This window comes from Carcharhinus amblyrhynchos, unplaced genomic scaffold (assembly GCF_965287045.1).
Source record: "Carcharhinus amblyrhynchos unplaced genomic scaffold, sCarAmb.v2.hapA scaffold_43, whole genome shotgun sequence".
Classification (NCBI taxonomy): Eukaryota; Metazoa; Chordata; class Chondrichthyes; order Carcharhiniformes; family Carcharhinidae; genus Carcharhinus; species Carcharhinus amblyrhynchos.
In genome coordinates this window covers 2907805-2927943 of record NW_027649784.1, presented here as the reverse complement: position 1 = coordinate 2927943, position 20139 = coordinate 2907805, and the positions used below count along the sequence as shown (strand labels likewise).

The window sequence follows — 20139 nt, the reverse complement described above, 5'->3', positions numbered from 1 at the left end:
GTGGTGGAACTAAAGCACTGAACTGTATCTCACACGGATCACATCCCTGTCAGCCCCGTCAGTCACCGGACATAGCCGGGAGTTAGTGGGAATTCCAGTTTTTCTGTGCTGTGGGGGGTTTCCCAATGCTGGAAGGTTAGGGACCTGAGACCCGCACCCCAGTCAGAGTCATAAATTCATAAGATATAGGATGAGGCCATTCAGCCCATCGGGTCCGCTCTGCCATTCGATCCTGGCTGATACACTCCTCATCCCCATTTCCCTGCCTTCTCCCCGTAACCGTTCAATCCCCAAAATCTGTCTAACTCCTCCTTAAATGTACTCACTGTCCCAGCACCCACTGCACTTTGGGGGGAGCGAATCCCACAGATTCACAGCCCTTTGGGAGAAGGAGTTTCTCCTCCAATTCGGTTTTAAATTTGCTGCCCCTTCTCCTCAGACTGTGACCTCTCGTCCTAGAATGTCCCACAAGAGGAAGAACCTTTTATCATCTTGTAGACCTCAATTTGATCTCCCCTTATTCTTCTCAATTCCAGAGAGTATCGGCCTAAACTGTTCAATCTCTCTTCATACGACACACTCCTCATCTCTGGAATCAATCTAGTGAACCTCCTCTGAACTGCCTCCAATGTCACTACATCTTTCCTCAAACCAAAACTGTACAATACTCCAGGGGCGGCCTCACTAATTCCTTGTATAGTTACAACAACACTTCCTTACCTTTATATTCTATTCCTTTAGCTATAAATGGCAACATCCCATTCACTTTCTTTATTATCTGCTGTACCTGCCTGCCAGTTTTCTGTGACTGAGTCCCTGTCTTCAGCCGCACGGATTCAGGAATTGGGAGGTGGTGGTATATCGGTGAGGGAGGGGTCCTCTCTTTGTGATCCGTGCAGCCTGTGTCCCAGATGCAGCAAGACCCGGACGATATCCAGGCTCAGGCTGACAAGTGGCAGGGAATGTTTGCGCCACACAAGTGCCAGGCAATGACTGACGACCTTCAACAAGAGACAAACTCCCGTCCAAAGACGTGCGTAATTGGCCCTGCTAAATTGCCCCCCTAAGTTGGAGGGATTAGCGGGGTAAATATGTGGAGTTATGGGGATAGGGCCTGGGTGGAATTGTGGTGGGTACAGACTCGATGGGCCGAATGGCCTCCTTCTGCACTATAGGAATTCTATGAATTTCTAAGGATCAAACCATCCTGGGGGTTACCATCACTGAATCCATCCCCCCCCGCCCCCCCAACCACTATCAACATCCTGGGGGTTACCATCACTGAATCCCCCCCCACTGTCAACATCCTGGGGGTTACCATCACTGAATCCCCCCCACTATCAACATCCTGGGGGTTACCATCACTGAATCCCCCCCCCCCACTGTCAACATCCTGGGGGTTACCATCACTGAATCCCCCCCCCCCACTGTCAACATCCTGGGGGTTACCATCACTGAATCCCCCCCACTGTCAACATCCTGGGGGTTACCATCACTGAATCCCCCCCCCCCACTGTCAACATCCTGGGGGTTACCATCACTGAATCCCCCCCCCCACTGTCAACATCCTGGGGGTTACCATCACTGAATCCCCCCCCCCCACTGTCAACATCCTGGGGGTTACCATCACTGAATTCCCCCCCCCCCCACTGTCAACATCCTGGGGGTTACCATCACTGAATCCCCCCCCCCCACTGTCAACATCCTGGGGGTTACCATCACTGAATCCCCCCCCACTGTCAACATCCTGGGGGTTACCATCACTGAAACCCCCCCACTATCAACATCCTGGGGGTTACCATCACTGAATCCCCCCCACTGTCAACATCCTGGGGGTTACCATCACTGAAACCCCCCCACTATCAACATCCTGGGCGTTACCATCACTGAATCCCCCCCACTGTCAACATCCTGGGGGTTACCATTGACCAGAAGCTGAACTGGACCCAGCCAGATAAACACAGAGGCTCCCAGAGCAGGTCAGAGGCTGGGAATCCTGCAGTGAGTAACTCACCTCCTGTCTCCCCCCCACAAAGCCTGTCCACCATCTACAAGGACACAAGTCAGGAGTGTGATGGAATACTCCCCACTTGCCTGGATGGGTACAGCTCCAACAACACTCGAGAAGCTCGACACCATCCAGGACAAAGCAGCCCCGGCCCCCCATCCACAAACACTCACTCCCTCCACCACCGACACTCAGTCGCAGCCGTGTGTACCATCTCCAAGATCTTCCCATTGGGAACACTTCAGCAGTTCAGCACATTCAGCCTCTGATCTTCGGGTAAACATTCTCTGAGGCGGCCTTCAAGACACTGACAACACAGAGTCGCTGAGCAGAGACGGTTAGCCAAGTTCTGCACGCGAGGAACTTGAGGAACAGGAGGTTGAGTTCCTCAACCGAGATCTTGGATTCATGTCACACTATCTGTAACCCCCACCATTTGGCCTGGACTTGCAAAATCCTCCTAAAAAGTGTCCTGGCTTGGGACAATTCACAGCTCTTGAACCCTGTGATGAACCCTCTCTCCACTCACACTCAATGTCTGTAAATACTTGCATTCAAGCATTCCAACCATTCCCTTGTAATTGTGTCTCTGTCTTTATTTGGCAGTGTTTGTGAACCCAACTCTCCACTCACCTGAGGAAGGAGTGATGCTCCGAAAGCACATGATTCTAAATAAACCTGTTGGACTTTAACCTGTTGTGAGACTTAGAACAAAGAAAATTACAGCACAGGAACAGGCCCTTCAGCCCCTCCCAGCCTGCACCGACCATGCTACCCCCCAACTGAACTAAAATCCCCTACCCTTCCGGGGACCATATCCCTCTGTTCCCATCCTATTCATGGATTTGTCCAGACGCCCCTTAAAACTCACTATCGTATCCACTTCCACTCTCTCCCCCGGGCAGTGAGTTCCAGGCACCCACCACCCTCTGTGTAAACAAAAACTTGCCTCGTACATCTCCTTTAAACCTTGCCCCTCGCACCTTAAACCTGTGCCCCCCGCCCTAGTAATTGACTCTTCCACCCTGGGGGAAAAGCTTCTGACTATCCACTCTGTCCATGCCCCTCATAATCTTGCAGACTTCTATCAGTCTCCCCTCACCCTCCGTCGCTCCAGTGAGAACAAACCAAGTTTCTCCAACCTCTCCTCATAGCTAATGACCTCCATACCAGGGCAACATCCTGGTAAATCTTTTCTGTCCCCTCTCCAAAGCCTCCACATCCTTCTGGTAGTGTGGCGACCAGAATTGAACACTATATTCCAAGTGCGGCCTCACTAAGGTTCTATAAAGCTGCAACGACTTGCCAATTTTTAAACTCAGTGTCCCGGCCGATGAAGGTAAGCATGCCGTATGCCTTCTTGACTACCTTCTCCACCTGCATTGCCACTTCCAGTGACTGGTTTACCTGTACACCCAGATCCCTCTGCTATCAATACTCTTAATAGTTCTGCCATTTACTGTATATTTCCCATCTTTATTAGACCTTCCAAAATGCATAACCTCAGATTTGTCTGGATTAAACTCCATCTGCCGTCTCTCTGCCCAAGTCTCCAACTGGTCTATATCCTGCTGTATCCTCTGATGGTCCTCATCGCCTTCCACAAATCCACCAACCTTTGTGTCGTCCACAACCTCACTAATCAAACCAGTTCCATTTTCCTGCAAATCATTTATATATATATTACAACAGCAAAGGTCCCAGCACTGATCCCACTTGTCTTAGCCTCCATTCAGAAACGTACCCTTTCACTGCTACCCTCTCTCTTCTGTGACTGAGCCAGTTTTGTATCCACCTTGTTAGCTCACCTCTGAGCCCATGTGACTTCACCTTCTGTACCAGTCTGCCATGAGAAACCTTCTCAAAGGCCTTACTGAAGTCCATGTAGACAACATCTACTACCCTACCCTCATCAATCATCTTCGTCACTTCCTCGAAAAACTCGACCTCCCCTTCACAAAACCATGTTGTCTCTCACTAATACATCCGCTTATTTCCAAGTGGGAATAAATCCTGTCTCGAAGAATCCTCTCCAATAATTTCCCTACCACTGATGTAAGGCTCACTGACCCATCTCCCCATAGCCCAGTATAAGAACATAAGAAATAGGAGCAGGAGTAGGCCATCTAGCCCTTCGAGCCTGCCCCGCCATTCAATAACATCATGGCTGATCTGTCGTGGCTCAGTTCCACATTCCCGCCCTCTCCCCATAACCCTTAATCCCCTCTCTTATCAAAAACCCATCAACCCGCGTCTTAAAAATATTTAGCGAGGTAGCCTCCACCACTTCAACGGGCAGAGAATTCCAGAGATTCACCACCCTTTGAGTGAAGAAGTTCCCCCTCAACTCCGTTCTAAACCGCCCCCCCTTTATCTTGAGGCTGTGTCCCCTAGTCCTACTGTCTTTTTTGAGCGGGAAGAGTCTCTCCACCTCTATCCTATCCATCCCATTCATCATCTTATACGTCTCAATGAGATCTCCCCTCATTCTTCTAAACTCTAACGAGTACAAGCCTAGTTTATTCAGCCTCTCCTCATAGCTCAACCCCCTCAACTCCGGTATCAGCCTAGTAAACCTCCTCTGCACTCCCTCCAAGGCCAAAATATCTTTGCGCAGGTGCGGCGCCCAAAACTGCACACAGTACTCCAGCTGCGGCCTCACCAATGCCCTATACAGCTGCAGCAAGACCTCCCTACTTTTATATTCAATCCCCCTCGCTATGAAGGCCAGCATCCCATTCGCCTTCCTGACCACCTGCTGCACCTGCAAGCTGGGTTTTTGCGACTCATGCACAAGGACCCCGAGGTCCCTCTGCACCGTCGCCTGCTGCAGTTTTTCGCCCCGTAAGTAATAGTCCTTCCTACCATTTTTCCTACCAAAGTGGACCACCTCACACTTGCCAACATTAAATTCCATTTGCCATTTCCTGGCCCATTCGCCCAGCCTATCTAGATCCTTCTGCAGACTCTCCACACCCTCCGCACAATTTGCCGTTCCCCCAATCTTGGTGTCATCAGCAAATTTCGACACCATACACTCGGTTCCCTCCTCCAGATCATCTATATAAATGGTAAAAAGCTGAGGCCCCAGCACCGACCCCTGGGGCACTCCACTAGTCACCATCCGCCAATCCGAATAGCACCCGTTGACCCCCACTCTCTGCCTCCTATTTGAGGACCAATCCTCTATCCACGCTAACACCCTACCCCCAACTCCATGTCCCTCGACCTTCTGCAATAACCTCTTGTGAGATACTTTGTCAAACGCCTTCTGAAAATCTAGAAAGACCACATCCACCGGCTCTCCTCTATCCACCGCCCTAGACACATCCCAAACTAATCCCACTGCCCCGCTCACTCCCCCCATAGCCCAGTATCAATCCCAAACTAATCCCACTGCCCCGCTCACTCTCCCCATAGCCCAGTATCAATCCCAAACTAATCCCACTGCCCCGCTCACTCCCCCCATAGCCCAGTATCAATCCCAAACTAATCCCACTGCCCCGCTCACTCCCCCCATAGCCCAGTATCAATCCCAAACTAATCCTACTGCCCCGCTCATTCCCCCCATAGCCCAGTATCAATCCCAAACTAATCCCACTGCCCCGCTCACTCCCCCCATAGCCCAGTATCAATCCCAAACTAATCCCACTGCCCCGCTCACTCCCCCCATAGTACTGTATCAATCCCAAACTAATCCCACTGCCCCGCTCACTCCCCCCATAGTACTGTATCAATCCCAAACTAATCCCACTGCCCCGCTCACTCCCCCCATAGCCCAGTATCAATCCCAAACTAATCCCACTGCCCCGCTCACTCCCCCCATAGCCCAGTATCAATCCCAAACTAATCCCACTGCCCCGCTCACTCCCCCCCATAGCCCAGTATCAATCCCAAACTAATCCCACTCCCCGCTCACTCCCCCCATAGCACTGTATCAATCCCAAACTAATCCCACTGCCCCGCTCACTCCCCCCATAGCCCAGTATCAATCCCCAAACTAATCCCACTGCTCCGCTCTCTCCCCGTAGCCCAGTATCAATCCCAAACGAACCCCACTGCCCCGCTCACTCTCCTCATAGCCCAGTATCAATCCCAAACTAATCCCACTGTTCCACTCTCTCCCCACAGCCCTGTATAAATCCCTGTGAAAATCCCCACGTTACCACATTCTGGCACCTGTTTGGGTAACACTGAGGGGCAATTTAGCATGGCCAATCCACCTAATCTGCACATCTTTGGACACTAAGGGACAATTTAGCATAGCCAATCCACCTAACCCGCACATCTTTGGACACTAAGGGACAATTTAGCGTGGCCAATCCACCTAACCCGCACATCTTGGGACTGCAGGAGGAAACCCACGCAGATACAGGGAGAACGGGCAGACTCCACACACACAGTGACCCAAGCCGGGAATTGAACCTGGGTCCCTGGCGCTGTGAGGCAGCAGTGCTAACCACTGTGCCACTTCTGTTCAAAGTGGCATGGAGAAGTTGAGCTGAATGGACTGTTTCTGTGTTATAATGGGGAATGTCTGGCCTTTGAGCTAGCACAGGTGGTGAAGGGCTGAATGGCCTCTTTCTGTTACAATGGGGAATGTCTGGCCTTTGGGCTAGCACAGGTGGTGAAGGGCTGAATGGCCTGTTTCTGTTATAATGGGGAATGTCTGGCCTTTGGGCTAGCACAGGTGGTGAAGGGCTGAATGGCCTGTTTCTGTTACAATGGGGAATGTCTGGCCTTTGGGCTAGCACAGGTGGTGAAGGGCTGAATGGCCTGTTTCTGTTATAATGGGGAATGTCTGGCCTTTGGGCTAGCACAGGTGGTGAAGGGCTGAATGGCCTGTTTCTGTTATAATGGGGAATGTCTGGCCTTTGGGCTAGCACAGCCCAGGAAGGGCTCAATGGCTTCAAACCGTAGCCAGAAAAATTACACGCCCACTAAACCCGCTGACGTCACCACGTATCCATTGATACGGGCCGCAGCGAGAAAGAGGATACGCAGGCGCAGCGTGGAAGGAGGGTGCACTGACGTGATGAGGTGGAGGTTGGCACAGGCGCGGTGCGGGGAGTGGTGGGGAATTGGCGCAGGCGCAGTGTGGTAGAGTGGGAGTATTGGCGCAGGCGCAATGAGGCGGGTTGGGAGTATTGGCGCAGGCACGGTATAAGGGAGAGGGGCGGGTATTGGCGCACGCGCGGTGTGAGGTGGCTGGGGGCGCAGGCGCGGTGCGAGGGGGTTGGGGCGCAGGCGCCGTGTGAGGGGGCGGGCTGGGTGTGCTGGGCGCAGGCGCGGTGTGAGAGGGCTGGGTGGGTGCCGGGCGCAGGCGCTACTTGAGGGGGGCGGGGAGGGGGAGACAGCGCAGGCGCGGTGCGAGGGGCCGTTGGGGGGGGGTGTCGGCGCAGGCGCGGTGTGAGGGGGCGGGGGAGTTGACGCACGCGCGGTGTGAGGGTCTCGGCGCAGGCGCGGTGCTGGCTGCTGGGGGTAACGGCGCAGGCGCGGTGCTGGCTGTGGGGGGGGGCGGGGCGACGGCGCAGGCGCGGTGCTGGCTGTTTTGTGGGGAAACGGCGCAGGCGCAGTGCTGGCTGTTTGGGGGACCGGCGCAGGCGCAGTGCTGGCAGTTGAGGGGGGGGAAACGGCGCAGGCGCGGTGCTGGCTGTTTTGGGGGAAACGGCGCAGGCGCGGTGCTGGCTGTTTGGGGGAACGACGCAGGCGCGGTTCTGGCTGTTGGGGGGGCACCGGCGCAGGCGCGGTGCTGGCTGTTCCGGGGGGGGGGGGGGGGGGGGCACCGGCGCAGGCGCGGTGCTGGCTGTTGTGGGGGGCACCGACGCAGGCGCGGTGCTGGCTGTTGGTGGTTGGGGGGGGGTACCGGCGCAGGCGCGGTGCTGGCTGTTGGGGGGGAGGGGGCGCTGGGATCGGGAGCTGAGCCCCGGGCGCCGCCGCCATGGCCGAGACTAAAATCATTTACCACATGGATGAGGAGGAGACTCCGTACCTGGTGAAGCTGCAGCTGCCGGCGGACAGGGTGACTCTGGCCGACTTCAAACTGGTTCTCAACAAACCCAACTACAAATTCTTCTTCAAATCCATGGACCAGGACTTCGGGTGAGAGCGGGGGAGGGGGACCCCCCCCATAATACACCCACCCCCATCCAATACACCCCCCCCCCCCACAACAACACCCCCCCCACAACAACATCCCCCAACCTCAACCCCCCACACACCGCCCCCCCCCCAATCCATGGACCAGGACTTTGGGTGAGAGTGGGGGAGGGGGACCCCCCCATAATACACACCCCCCCATCCAATACACCCCACCCCCCCACAACAACACCCCTCCAACCTCAACCCCCCCCTCAAATCCATGGACCAGGACTTCGGGTGAGAGCGGGGGAGGGGGACCCCCACCCCCCCATACAAACAACCCCCACCCCCCATAATACACACACCACCCCCACAACAACACCCCCCAACCTCAACCCCCCCCCCCCTCAAATCCATGGACCAGGACTTCGGGTGAGAGTGGGGGAGGGGGACCCACCCCCTGTCCAATACACCCCAACCCACCCCCCAACAACAACCCCCCGCGCAACCTCAACCCCCCACACACCGCCCCCCCCCCCAACCTCAACCCCCCACACACCGCCCCACCCCCCCAACCTCAACCCCCCACACACCAGCCCCCCTCCACCAATCCATGGACCAGGACTTCGGGTGAGAGAGGAGGAGGGGGACCCCCCCATACAAACAACCCCCACCCCCCCATAATACACACCCCCCCACCACAACAACACCCCCCCACAACAACCCCCCCAACCTCAACCCCCCACACACCCACCCCCCCCTCAAATCCATGGACCAGGACTTCGGGTGAGAGCGGGGGAGGGGGACCCCCCCCCCGTACAAACACCCCCCACCCCCCCAGAATACACACACCCCCTCACAACAACACCCCCCCCCCCCCCACCAAATCCATGGACCAGGACTTCGGGTGAGAGCGGGGGAGGGGGCCACCCCCATAATACACACACCACCCCCCCCCCATAACAACCCCCCCACCCCCCCCAAATCCATGGACCAGGACTTTGGGTGAGAGCGGGGGAGGGGGACCCCCCCCCATACAAACGCCCCCCCATAATACACACAACCCCCACCCCCTCTAACACACAACCCCCACCCCCTCCAACACACCCCCCCATCCAACACCCCCTCCCCCCTACAGCCACACAGCCCCTCCCTCCTGACACCCTCTCAAATCCATGGACCAGGATTTCGGGTGAGTGTGGGGTAGGAGGTCCTCCCCTTAACACACACCACAAACAACGCCCCCCCCCCCCCAACAGCACTGATCACCCCCCCACAGCAGTGATCGCCCCCCCCCACAGCAGTGATCGCCCCCCCCCCCACAGCAGTGATCGCCCCCCCCCCACAGCAGTGATCGCCCCCCCCCACAGCAGTGATCGCACCCCCCTCACAGCAGTGATCGCCCCCCCCTCACAGCAGTGATCGCCCCCCCCTCACAGCAGTGATCGCCCCCCCCTCACAGCAGTGATCGCCCCCCCCTCACAGCAGTGATCGCCCCCCCCTCACAGCAGTGATCGCCCCCCCCTCACAGCAGTGATCGCCCCCCCCTCACAGCAGTGATCGCCCCCCCCTCACAGCAGTGATCGCCCCCCCCTCACAGCAGTGATCGCCCCCCCCTCACAGCAGTGATCGCCCCCCCTCACAGCAGTGATCGCCCCCCCCTCACAGCAGTGATCGCCCCCCCCTCACAGCAGTGATCGCCCCCCCCTCACAGCAGTGATCGCCCCCCCCTCACAGCAGTGATCGCCCCCCCCTCACAGCAGTGATCGCCCCCCCCTCACAGCAGTGATCGCCCCCCCCTCACAGCAGTGATCGCCCCCCCCTCACAGCAGTGATCGCCCCCCCCTCACAGCAGTGATCGCCCCCCCCTCACAGCAGTGATCGCCCCCCCCTCACAGCAGTGATCGCCCCCCCCTCACAGCAGTGATCGCCCCCCCCTCACAGCAGTGATCGCCCCCCCCTCACAGCACTGAACAGCCCCCACACCCATGACCCCGACACCTCACAGCCAAGATCACCCCCCAACACTGCCCCCCCCCCCCCCCAGAACACAGATCACCCCCTTCTCCGCATCCCCTCAACACAAGCAACCCCCAAGGCACTGATCACCCCCTGCCCCCACAACACAGATTACCTCACCATACCCCCACATCCGCCTTCAACACAAACACCCCCACAACCACTTGCCCCCCCGTGGCCCCCCTCTGTTGCCCCCCTGCCCCGTGGCCCCCCTCTGTTGCCCCCCTGCCCCGTGGCCCCCCTCTGTTGCCCCCCTGCCCCGTGGCCCCCCTCTGTTGCCCCCCTGCCCCGTGGCCCCCCCACCCACCCCCCCCGTGCCCTGTGGCCCCCCTCCCGCCCGCCCACCCACCCCCCCGTGCCCTGTGGCCCCCCCTCCCGCCCGCCCACCCCCTGTGCCCCGTGGCGCCCACCCCCTGTGCACCCCATCCCGTGCCCCGTCGTGCCCATCCATCCCGCTTGTCCGCAGCCTGGGATTTAGTTTTGCTTTCCAGTCTTTTCTCCATTTGAGGTTCCTGATTCGCTCCCTTTGGGATTTGATCGGATTATTTCTGGATTTTCTCTCATCATGGTTTCTTCTGGAAAGTTTCCTCCTGAGTTTGGGTTTGGTCAGGCGGGGAGGGGGTGGATTTGAGTGAGGGGGCCTTCGCTCTCGGGGCACAGGTTTGTCTGGGTCTGTGGGTGGGTGTCTGTGTGTGTCTGTCTGTCTCTCGGTGTGCCGGTGTGCTTCTGTGTACCGCATTCTGAGAGAATGAAGAAGAATGTGTGCGTGTGTGTGTCGCGCTGTGTGCGTGTGTGTGTCGCGCTGTGTGCGTGTGTGTGTCGCGCTGTGTGCGTGTGTGTGTCGCGCTGTGTGCGTGTGTGTGTCGCGCTGTGTGCGTGTGTGTGTCGCGCTGTGTGCGTGTGTGTGTCGCGCTGTGTGCGTGTGTGTGTCGCGCTGTGTGCGTGTGTGTGTCGCGCTGTGTGCGTGTGTGTGTCGCGCTGTGTGCGTGTGTGTGTCGCGCTGTGTGCGTGTGTGTGTCGCGCTGTGTGCGTGTGTGTGTCGCGCTGTGTGCGTGTGTGTGTCGCGCTGTGTGCGTGTGTGTGTCGCGCTGTGTGCGTGTGTGTGTCGCGCTGTGTGCGTGTGTGTGTCGCGCTGTGTGCGTGTGTGTGTCGCGCTGTGTGCGTGTGTGTGTCGCGCCGTTCGCGTGTGCGTGCGTGTGTCGCGCCGTTCGCGTGTGCGTGCATGTGTCGCGCCGTTCGCGTGTGCGTGTGTCGCGCTGTTCGCGTGTGCGTGCCTGTGTTTTTTTGCCAGCAATCCGAAAGTTCTGAATTCCCGAGTGAGTGAGTCTCATCCCGAACTGTTCAAAGCTGGATCCACTTAAAGCTGCCCTCCCTTGGAAATCTTGGAAACTTTCCATTCCCCCTCCCCCTTGTCCCAGGGATATTGTACAAATCCCGATGTAACCTTGCTGAACTAGACACTCAAAATGCATTTCCGCTCAGTTTTTTAGGTTGAATTTGATGTTTCCTCGGGGTGGGGGACAGTGCAGGAGACTGTCTCCCACTTGCCACTTTCTAACCAGAATTTTCCCATCGTGCTGACGAGTTGCATTCCCGTTTCCCTATATTTCTTGTAGTTTTCCCCCTGCTGAGGAATCTGGAGGGTGTTTTGGGTCTGGAGTTCTCACTGTCCTTTGCAGAGTGTGATGAATCTGTTTTGTCTCCAAGGTTCGCTCCTCTCTGTCTCTCTCTCTCTTCCCTGCCCCCATTTCTGCCACAATTTTGAGCAGCAAATGTTGTCCTTTCTCTCCCTCCTCACCACGTCCCTCATTCCTTCCCTTTGTACCCGCAGCGGCCCAACCTCTCCCCAGAAAAATCCAGCTTCTGTTAAAAATGTCTAGTTGTGTGCTTTGACTGCTATAAGTGGATTGGATTCGGGAGAGAGTGGAGGGGGGAGAAATGGCAGAAAGGAATCTGTTTATGTCTCTCTCTCTCTCTGCTAAACTTTACTGAACTCCAGCCAGAAAGGGGTCCAAGCAAATCGGCTTTGGGTTTCCTGACTTTGGACAAAACCTTACTCAGCACCTGAACCTCTTGTCGGCTGGAGATTCCAGCCTGCCCGCTGTTACTGCATCGGATCTAATGTTGTGCTTTCTTGCGTTGGGATGGAGTAGTCACTTAGAACAAAGAAAGTTGCAGCACGGGAACAAGCCCCTCGGCCCTCCAAGCCTGCTCTAACTAAACTAAACAATAAACCTCCTCCGAATCGTAGAAACCCGACACTGCAGAAAGAGGCCATTCGGTCCATCGAGTCTGCACTGACCACAATCCCACCCAGGCCCTACCCCCATGGCCCTACCCCCATACCCCTACATATTTTACCCACTAATTCCTCTAACCTACACATCTCAGCACCCTTAAAGGGCAAGTTTTAGCACAGCCAATCAACCTAACCTGCACATCTTTGGGAGGAAACCCACGCAGACATGAGGAGAATGTGCAAACTCCACACAGACAGTGACCCGAGCCGGGAATCGAACCCTGGCTCCTGGAGCTGTGAAGCAGCGGTGCTGATCCACTGTGCTACCGTGCCTTCTGCCCCTTACTCAGTCCGTATCTCTCTATTCCCTCCCTATTCCTGTACCCATCCAGGTGCCTCTGAAATGTTGCTAATGTACCTGCTTCCACCACCACCACCTCTGGCAGCGCATTCCAGGTACCCACCACACTCTGAGAAAAACTCCCCCCCTCTCACCCTGAACCTGTGCCCCCCTTTTATAATTGACACTTCCACCCTGGGGAAAAAGCCTCTGACTGTCCACCCTGTCTGTGCCTCTCATCGTTTTGTAGACCTCTATCAGGTCTCCCCTCAGCCTCTGTCCTTCCAGTGAAAACAATCCTAGTTTATTTAACCTCTCCTCATAGCCAACACCCTCGAGACCAGGCAACATCCTGGTGAATCTTCTCTGCACTCTCTCCAAAGCTTCTGTATCCTTCTGGTAGTGCGGCCCATCCCCGCCCCCCACCCGGGTCTGTGCGGAGTCTGCACATTCTCCCTGTGTCTGTGTGGGTTTCCTCCGGGTGCTCCGATTTCCTCCCATATTCCAAAGATGTGTAGGTTAGGGGGGATTGGCCATGCTAAATTGCCCCTTAGTGTCCAAAGATGTGCTGGTTAGGCGGATTGGCCATGCTAAATTGTCCCTTAGTGTCCAAAGATGTGCTGGTTAGGTGGATTGGCCATGCTAAATTGCCTCTTAGTGCCACCGGGCTAGCAGGCTGTGGTTACGGGGATAGGACCTGGATGGGATTGTTGTCGGTGCAGGCTCGATGGGCCTAATGGCCTCCTTCTGTGTCTCTCAGAGCTAATGCCACATCTTAAATCTTCCAGTCACAGCATGGACCGTAGGAGGCCATTCTTCGGTGTGTGTGTTTCTTAGCAGCAGTTTGATGTTGTTGCGAAGGGAATCAACCCTGTTGATAGTTCACAGAGAGGGAGATTCCAGCTACAAGGCCCCAGTTAACATCCTCAGCAACTGTTAACCACAGTGCCACCCTCTGTGTGGTAAGGTGGATTGGCCATTCTAAATTGTCCCTTCGTGTCCAAAGATGTGCAGGTTAGGGTGGATTGGCCATTCTAAATTGTCCCTTAGTGTCCAAAGATGTGTAGGTTAGGGGGATTGGCCATGCTAAATTGTCCCTTAGTGTCCAAAGATGTGCAGGTTAGGGTGGATTGGCCATTCTAAATTGTCCCTTCGTGTCCAAAGATGTGCAGGTTAGGGTGGATTGGCCATTCTAAATTGTCCCTTAGTGTCCAAAGATGTGCAGGTTAGGTGACTTGACCATGATAAATTGCCCCTTAGTGTTGGGGGACTAGCTAGGGTAAATGTATGGGGTTATGGGGATAGGGCCTGGGTGGGATAGTTGTCAGTGCAGACTCGATGGGCCAGATGGCCTCCTGCACTGCAGGGATTGTATGGAAGTGGCTGTAGTTAGTTGGGGTGATGGGCTGTTACTTTCCTCTGAGAGTGGTGACAGCAGGAGCAGATCAATGATGTTTCCAGTCGAGATTTCGAATTGGCTTCCAGCCAAACCACAGAGAGACGCTTGTGTTTTCCATATTTTTGCCGGGTGTTTTGAGCTGCTGTGCCGGCTGGTGGCTGGCTGTGATTCAGCAGGCGTGTGTGTGTGTGTGTGTGTGTGTGTGTGTGTGTGTGTGTGTGTGTGTGTGTGTGTGTGTGTGTGTGCGCGCGCGCGCCGGCAGGAGGGATCTCCCTGCCGAGGGGTGGGAGGGAGGGGGATATAAAGGAAAATCACCTGATACTGGTCTTGGCGACCCCCTGGACGCCCAGCATCATCAGGAGGAAATATCCCCCTCGGAGAGCTGGTCATTACCACACGGATAAACAGTCCTGAAAATTACCCCCGTAAGCTAATCATTTGCAGCATATGCAGGGCTTACAGCTTTGAGGTAGAAACAGGGTTGGCACAGGTGGTTAGCACTGCTTCCTCACTGTGCGGAATTTGCACTGTGTTTGTGTTGCTTTCCTCCGGGTGCTCCGGTTTCCTCCCACAGTCCAAAGATGTGCGGATTAGGTGGACTGGCCGTGTTAAATTTCCCCTTAGTGTCCAAAGATGTGCAGGTTAGGGGGATTGGTCATGCTAAATTGTCCCTTAGTATCCAAAGATGTGCGGGTTAGGGGGATTGGCCATGCTAAATTGCCCCTTAGTATCCAAAGATGTGCGGGTTAGGGGGATTGGCCATGCTAAATTGCCCCTGAGTGTCCAAAGATGTGCTGGTTAGGTGGATTGGCTGTGCTAAATTGCCCCTGAGTGTCGGGTAAATATATGGGATTGTGGGGTGGAATCATTGTCGTTACAGGGCCAATTCGCCTCTTCCTGCACTATAGGGACTCACAGAGTAAGCATGACTCTGCCATTGAGGATAAATGTACTTGGCTGCCTCGTGCATCAGGGGAACGTTTCCAGGCTGGCTCCGAGCAATAGTCCGGATGCCTTGTTGAGCTTTCACTCTGCTGTGGGTTTCCGGCCCTTCTCACCCTTCAACTGGAAACTTTCTTCCTGCCCACGCTGTTCCTCATGCCCTCTGAGCCTGTTCCACATCTGTCTTAATTGAGATCGACTCGGGAACTCAGCGAGCGAGCCAGGGTTTGCTCACTGCTTCCACATTCCCCAAGCGGCAGTCTGAAATATCGCTCCTTGGGGAGAGTCCTTGCTGCAGAGTGTGAGAGTTAGATTTGTATCTCGGTGTCTCCCCGCCCCACTTGAATTGCTACGCAACCCGGTTTGGTAACTGCCTTCTCCCGTGTTCGATGCAGTGTCACATGAACAGGAGGTGAACAGAAAGATAGAAACAGCGTACGTTTTGATGGGCCGAAGGGCCTGTCCCCCTGCTGTAATGCCCTTTGTTCTTTATTTACTTACAGAAAGGTTACCATGCAAAAAGAGGCAGAAAAGAGACAAAATTAGCCGCTGGTTTTAAGCTTACTTTCCTGGCCTTGCAGGTTACAGCACTTGTGGATGCGGGTGGCACACAGTGGTGAGCACTGCTGCCTCTCAGCGCCAGGGACCCAGGTTCAATTCGGGCCTCGGGTCACTATCTGTGTGCAGTTTGCACATTCTCCCCGTGTCTGTGCGGGTTTCCCCCCACACTTACAAAGATGTGCGGGTTAGGTTGATTGGCCGTGCTGAACTGTCCCTTAGTGTCCGAGGATGTGGAGATTGACGTGTTAAATATGTGGAGTTGTGGGGGTAGGGCCAGGATACAATGCTCTCATAGAGTCAGAGAGGTTTACAGCATGGAAACAGGCCCTTCGGCCCAACTTGTCCATACCGCCCTTTCTTTTTTAAACCATTAAACTAATCCCAATTGCCTGTGTTTGACCCATATCCCTCTATACCCATCGTACCCATGTAACTGTCTAAATGCTTTGTTTAAAAGACAAAATTATACCTGCCTCTACTACTGTCTCTGGCAGCTCGTTCCAGACACTCTCCACCCTCAGTGTGAAACAGTTGCCCACTCTGAACCCTTTTGTGTCTGTCCACTCTCACCTTAAACCCCAGTGCCCTGCAGTTTTAGACGCAGCTGCTTGTAAGTCAGCTGCGGTAACCGCTGTGCCATGAGGGGATTAGTGGGGTTACAGAGATGGGGAGGGGAGGGTGATCCTGGGGAATGTGTTCTGTTGAAGAGTCAGTGTGGACTCGGGCCGAGTAGCTCCTTCTGCGCTGTGGCAATCCTGTGATTCCACCGTTGAAACGAGTTGGGGTTTTTTTTTTGAGGTGAGTTGAGTCAGTGGGTTCCTGGTCTAGCAAAGCCACGTAGGAATGTGGCTGTGTAATAATCTGGCACAACGAGGCTTGTGGTTCAGAGACTTTGATGCAGTCGCAGCAAATATTCCCAGCTCCGCGTAGAGCCCAGAGCTCAGATTCTTCAGCAAAATGCTGATTCTGAGGGAAACAGCCCAAAAATCACACGCGTGGTTTTATTCCCACACCAGCCGCCTCTCCTCCCCCCCCCCCTTCCCTGAATCACTGGGCTGCCATTGGAACAAGCTCATTCTGCAGGAGGCCCAGATCGTTATAAGAGACTCTCGTTCCACTCGTCTGGGCTGGGAATAAGCTCCAGTCCCGCAGGTTGGAAATGTGGCGTTCCAATCAAGTACATGAGCCAGCCTGCCTGCATTTGACAGATCTCTGCGTTTCTGTCTCTCCCTCTGCCCCCTTCGCTGCACATCAGACCCCCCAAACCCCCGCCCCCAACCACCAATAAAGGCAGAATGTGTGTCCCGAGCACTTATTGTCAAAGTAATCCAAAGTTCCAGCCATGCTGTTTAGAAGTAGTATAGCGGTCAACCAGACCTAGACATCAGTAATGGAGTGCAGTGAATATGTAGGTGGCGCGCTGGCCACAGTGGGTTAGCGCTGCTGCCTCACAGTGCCAGGGACCCGGGTTCAATCCCAGCGGCACAGTGACACAGTGGGTTAGCGCTGCTGTCTCACAGCCCCAGGGACCTGGGTTCAATCCCAGCGGCACGGTGACACAGTGGGTTAGCGCTGCTGCCTCACAGGGACCCGGGTTCAATCCCAGCGGCACGGTGACACAGTGGGTTAGCGCTGCTGTCTCACAGCCCCAGGGACCTGGGTTCAATCCCAGCGGCACGGTGACACAGTGGGTTAGCGCTGCTGCTTCACAGCGCCAGGGACCTGGGTTCAATTCCAGCGGCACGGTGACACAGTGGGTTAGCGCTGCTGCCTCACAGGGACCCGGGTTCAATCCCAGCGGCACGGTGACACAGTGGGTTAGCGCTGCTGCCTCACAGCGCCAGGGACCCGGGTTCAATTGCAGTGGCATGGTGACACAGTGGGTTAGCGCTGCTGCCTCACAGTGCCAGGGACCCGGGTTCAATCCCAGCGGCACGGTGACACAGTGGGTTAGCGCTGCTGCCTCACGGTGCCAGGGACCCGGGTTCAATCCCAGCGGCACGGTGGCACAGTGGGTTAGCGCTGCTGCCTCACAGCGCCAGGGACCCGGGTTCAATCCCAGCGGCACGGTGACACAGTGGGTTAGCGCTGCTGTCTCACAGGGACCCGGGTTCAATCCCAGCGGCACGGTGACACAGTGGGTTAGCGCTGCTGTCTCACAGTGCCAGGGACCCGGGTTCAATCCCAGCGGCACGGTGACACAGTGGGTTAGCGCTGCTGCCTCACAGCGCCAGGGACCCGGGTTCAATCCCAGCGGCACGGTGACACAGTGGGTTAGCGCTGCTGCCTCACAGCGCCAGGGACCCGGGTTCAATCCCAGCAGCACGGTGACACAGTGGGTTAGCGCTGCTGCCTCACAGGGACCCGGGTTCAATCCCAGCGGCACGGTGACACAGTGGGTTAGCGCTGCTGCCTCACAGCGCCAGGGACCCGGGTTCAATCCCAGCGGCACGGTGACACAGTGGGTTAGCGCTGCTGCCTCACAGCGCCAGGGACCCGGGTTCAATCCCAGCAGCACGGTGACACAGTGGGTTAGCGCTGCTGCCTCACAGGGACCCGGGTTCAATCCCAGCGGCACGGTGACACAGTGGGTTAGCGCTGCTGCCTCACAGCGCCAGGGACCCGGGTTCAATCCCAGCGGCACAGTGGGTTAGCGCTGCTGCCTCACAGGGACCCGGGTTCAATCCCAGCGGCACGGTGACTCAGTGGGTTAGCGCTGCTGCCTCACGGCACCAGGGACCCGGGTTCAATCCCAGCGGCACGGTGATACAGTGGGTTCGCGCTGCTGCCTCACAGCTCCAGGGACCTGGGTTCGATTCCCGGCTCGGGTGACTGTCTGTGTGGAGTTTGCACCTTCTCCCTGTGTCTGTGTGGGTTTCCTCCGGGTGCTCCGGTTTCCTCCCACAGTCCAAAGATGTGCGGGTTCGGTTGATTGGCCATGTTCAGAAATTGCCCCTTAGTGTCCTGGGATGCGTAGGTTCGAGGGATTAGTGGGTAAAATATGTAGAGGATATGGGGATAGGGCCTGGCTGGGATTGTGTTTGGTGCAAACTCAATGGGCCGAATGGCCTCTTTCATCACTGTAGGGTTTCATGATCTATGAACACTGAGGGAGAATTTAGCACGGCCAATGTACCCCTAACCAGCGCGTCTTTCGGACTTTGGGAGGAAACCTGTGCAGACCCCGCACAGACAGTGTGACCCGAGCCAGGGTTAAACCCAGCTCCTTGGTGCTGCGATGCAGCAGTGCCAACCCGCCATGCCATTTGGGGGATTAGTGGGGTAAATGTGTGGGGTTATGGTGGTGATCCTGGGTAAGGTGCTGTGTTGGAGGGTCAGTGCAGACGTGATGGGCCGAATGGCTGCCTCCTGTACTGTAGGGATTCTTTCATTCGAACATCCTGTGCACGGCGAGTAGGACACATGATTTCCATCACACTGGTATAGGTTTGCAATAAGGAAATGTATTTAGATGAAGGGGCAAGTTAACTTCATTTTATCCCATCTCGTGCTCCCAGAACCCAATCTCCTCTGATCCAGGCCAGTCTGACCTTTCTCCCAATTAACTTTATTTTTTCCATTGTTGTGTAATTCAGTATTTCCTGCCATGTTGTGCTAAATTCTCACTTTGTTTTGCTGCTGTGTATTAGTATTCCTTCAGATGTCCTATCCGTTCATCACACTTTTTTTTAGAAATGTCTGTGTGAGGATGTGGAGATCGAAGCTCGTCTCTTCCACAGAGCTCTCCCTTCTCTCACGCGATCAGCCCTGACACTTGGCACACTGCTCTTTTAGGCCTGGTTATGCTGTTATTGTAGAACCGCTACACTGCGGAAGGCAGCCATTTGGCTTATCGAGTCCGCACCAACTCTCCAGTAAAGCATCTTATCCAGACCCTATTCCTGTAACCCATGTATTTACCCCACCAATCCCCCAACCTGCACATTTTTGGACACTAAGGGACAATTTAGCATGGCCAATCCCCCTAACCTACACATTTTTGGACACTAAGGGACAATTTAGCATGGCCAATCCACCCTAACCTGCACATCTTTGGACACTAAGGGGCAATTTAGCACGGCCAATCCCCCTAACTTGCACAGCTTTGGATACATCAGACATCAGCCTGATTCTCTCAGGTCATACCCATGCTGGGCAGATTTTTTTCCTCTTGCTGCTTTTTTAAATCCATACTTTGAAGGTCTTTACAAAGTTGGTGAGAACAGTTTGGTGTACGTAACCCCTGGGACAACTTACTACAGGATTCCAATGAGACTTGGAAGCAGAGCGGGAATAACAAAGTTTCTTCATGATCCACCTAACCTACACATCTTTGGACACTAAGGGACAATTTAGCATGGCCAATCCCCCTAACCTGCACATCTTTGGACACTAAGGGACAATTTAGCATGGCCAATCCACCTAACCTGCACATCTTTGGACACTAAGGGACAATTTAGCATGGCCAATCCACCTAACCTGCACATCTTTGGACACTAAGGGACAATTTAGCATGGCCAATCCACCTAACCTGCACATCTTTGAAAAAT

The 20139-nt window shown here is 55.4% G+C and overlaps 1 protein-coding gene across 3 annotated transcripts in view; it reads left to right on the top strand.

Moving 5' to 3' along the window:
• Positions 1–7888: 7888 nt before the first annotated feature.
• Positions 7889–20139, top strand: part of LOC145337117 (segment polarity protein dishevelled homolog DVL-3-like) — a 60643-nt gene continuing 48392 nt past the window's right edge. For 2 of the 3 annotated variants that reach the window (XM_080181882.1, XM_080181880.1), the window contains exon 1: positions 7889–8110. In XM_080181882.1, coding sequence (XP_080038008.1) covers positions 7950–8110 — 161 coding nt within the window. In that variant the 5' untranslated portion in view covers positions 7889–7949. Of the gene's footprint in view, positions 8111–8978; positions 8997–20139 lie in introns of those variants that run through there. The other variant, XM_080181883.1, reaches the window with a different exon arrangement.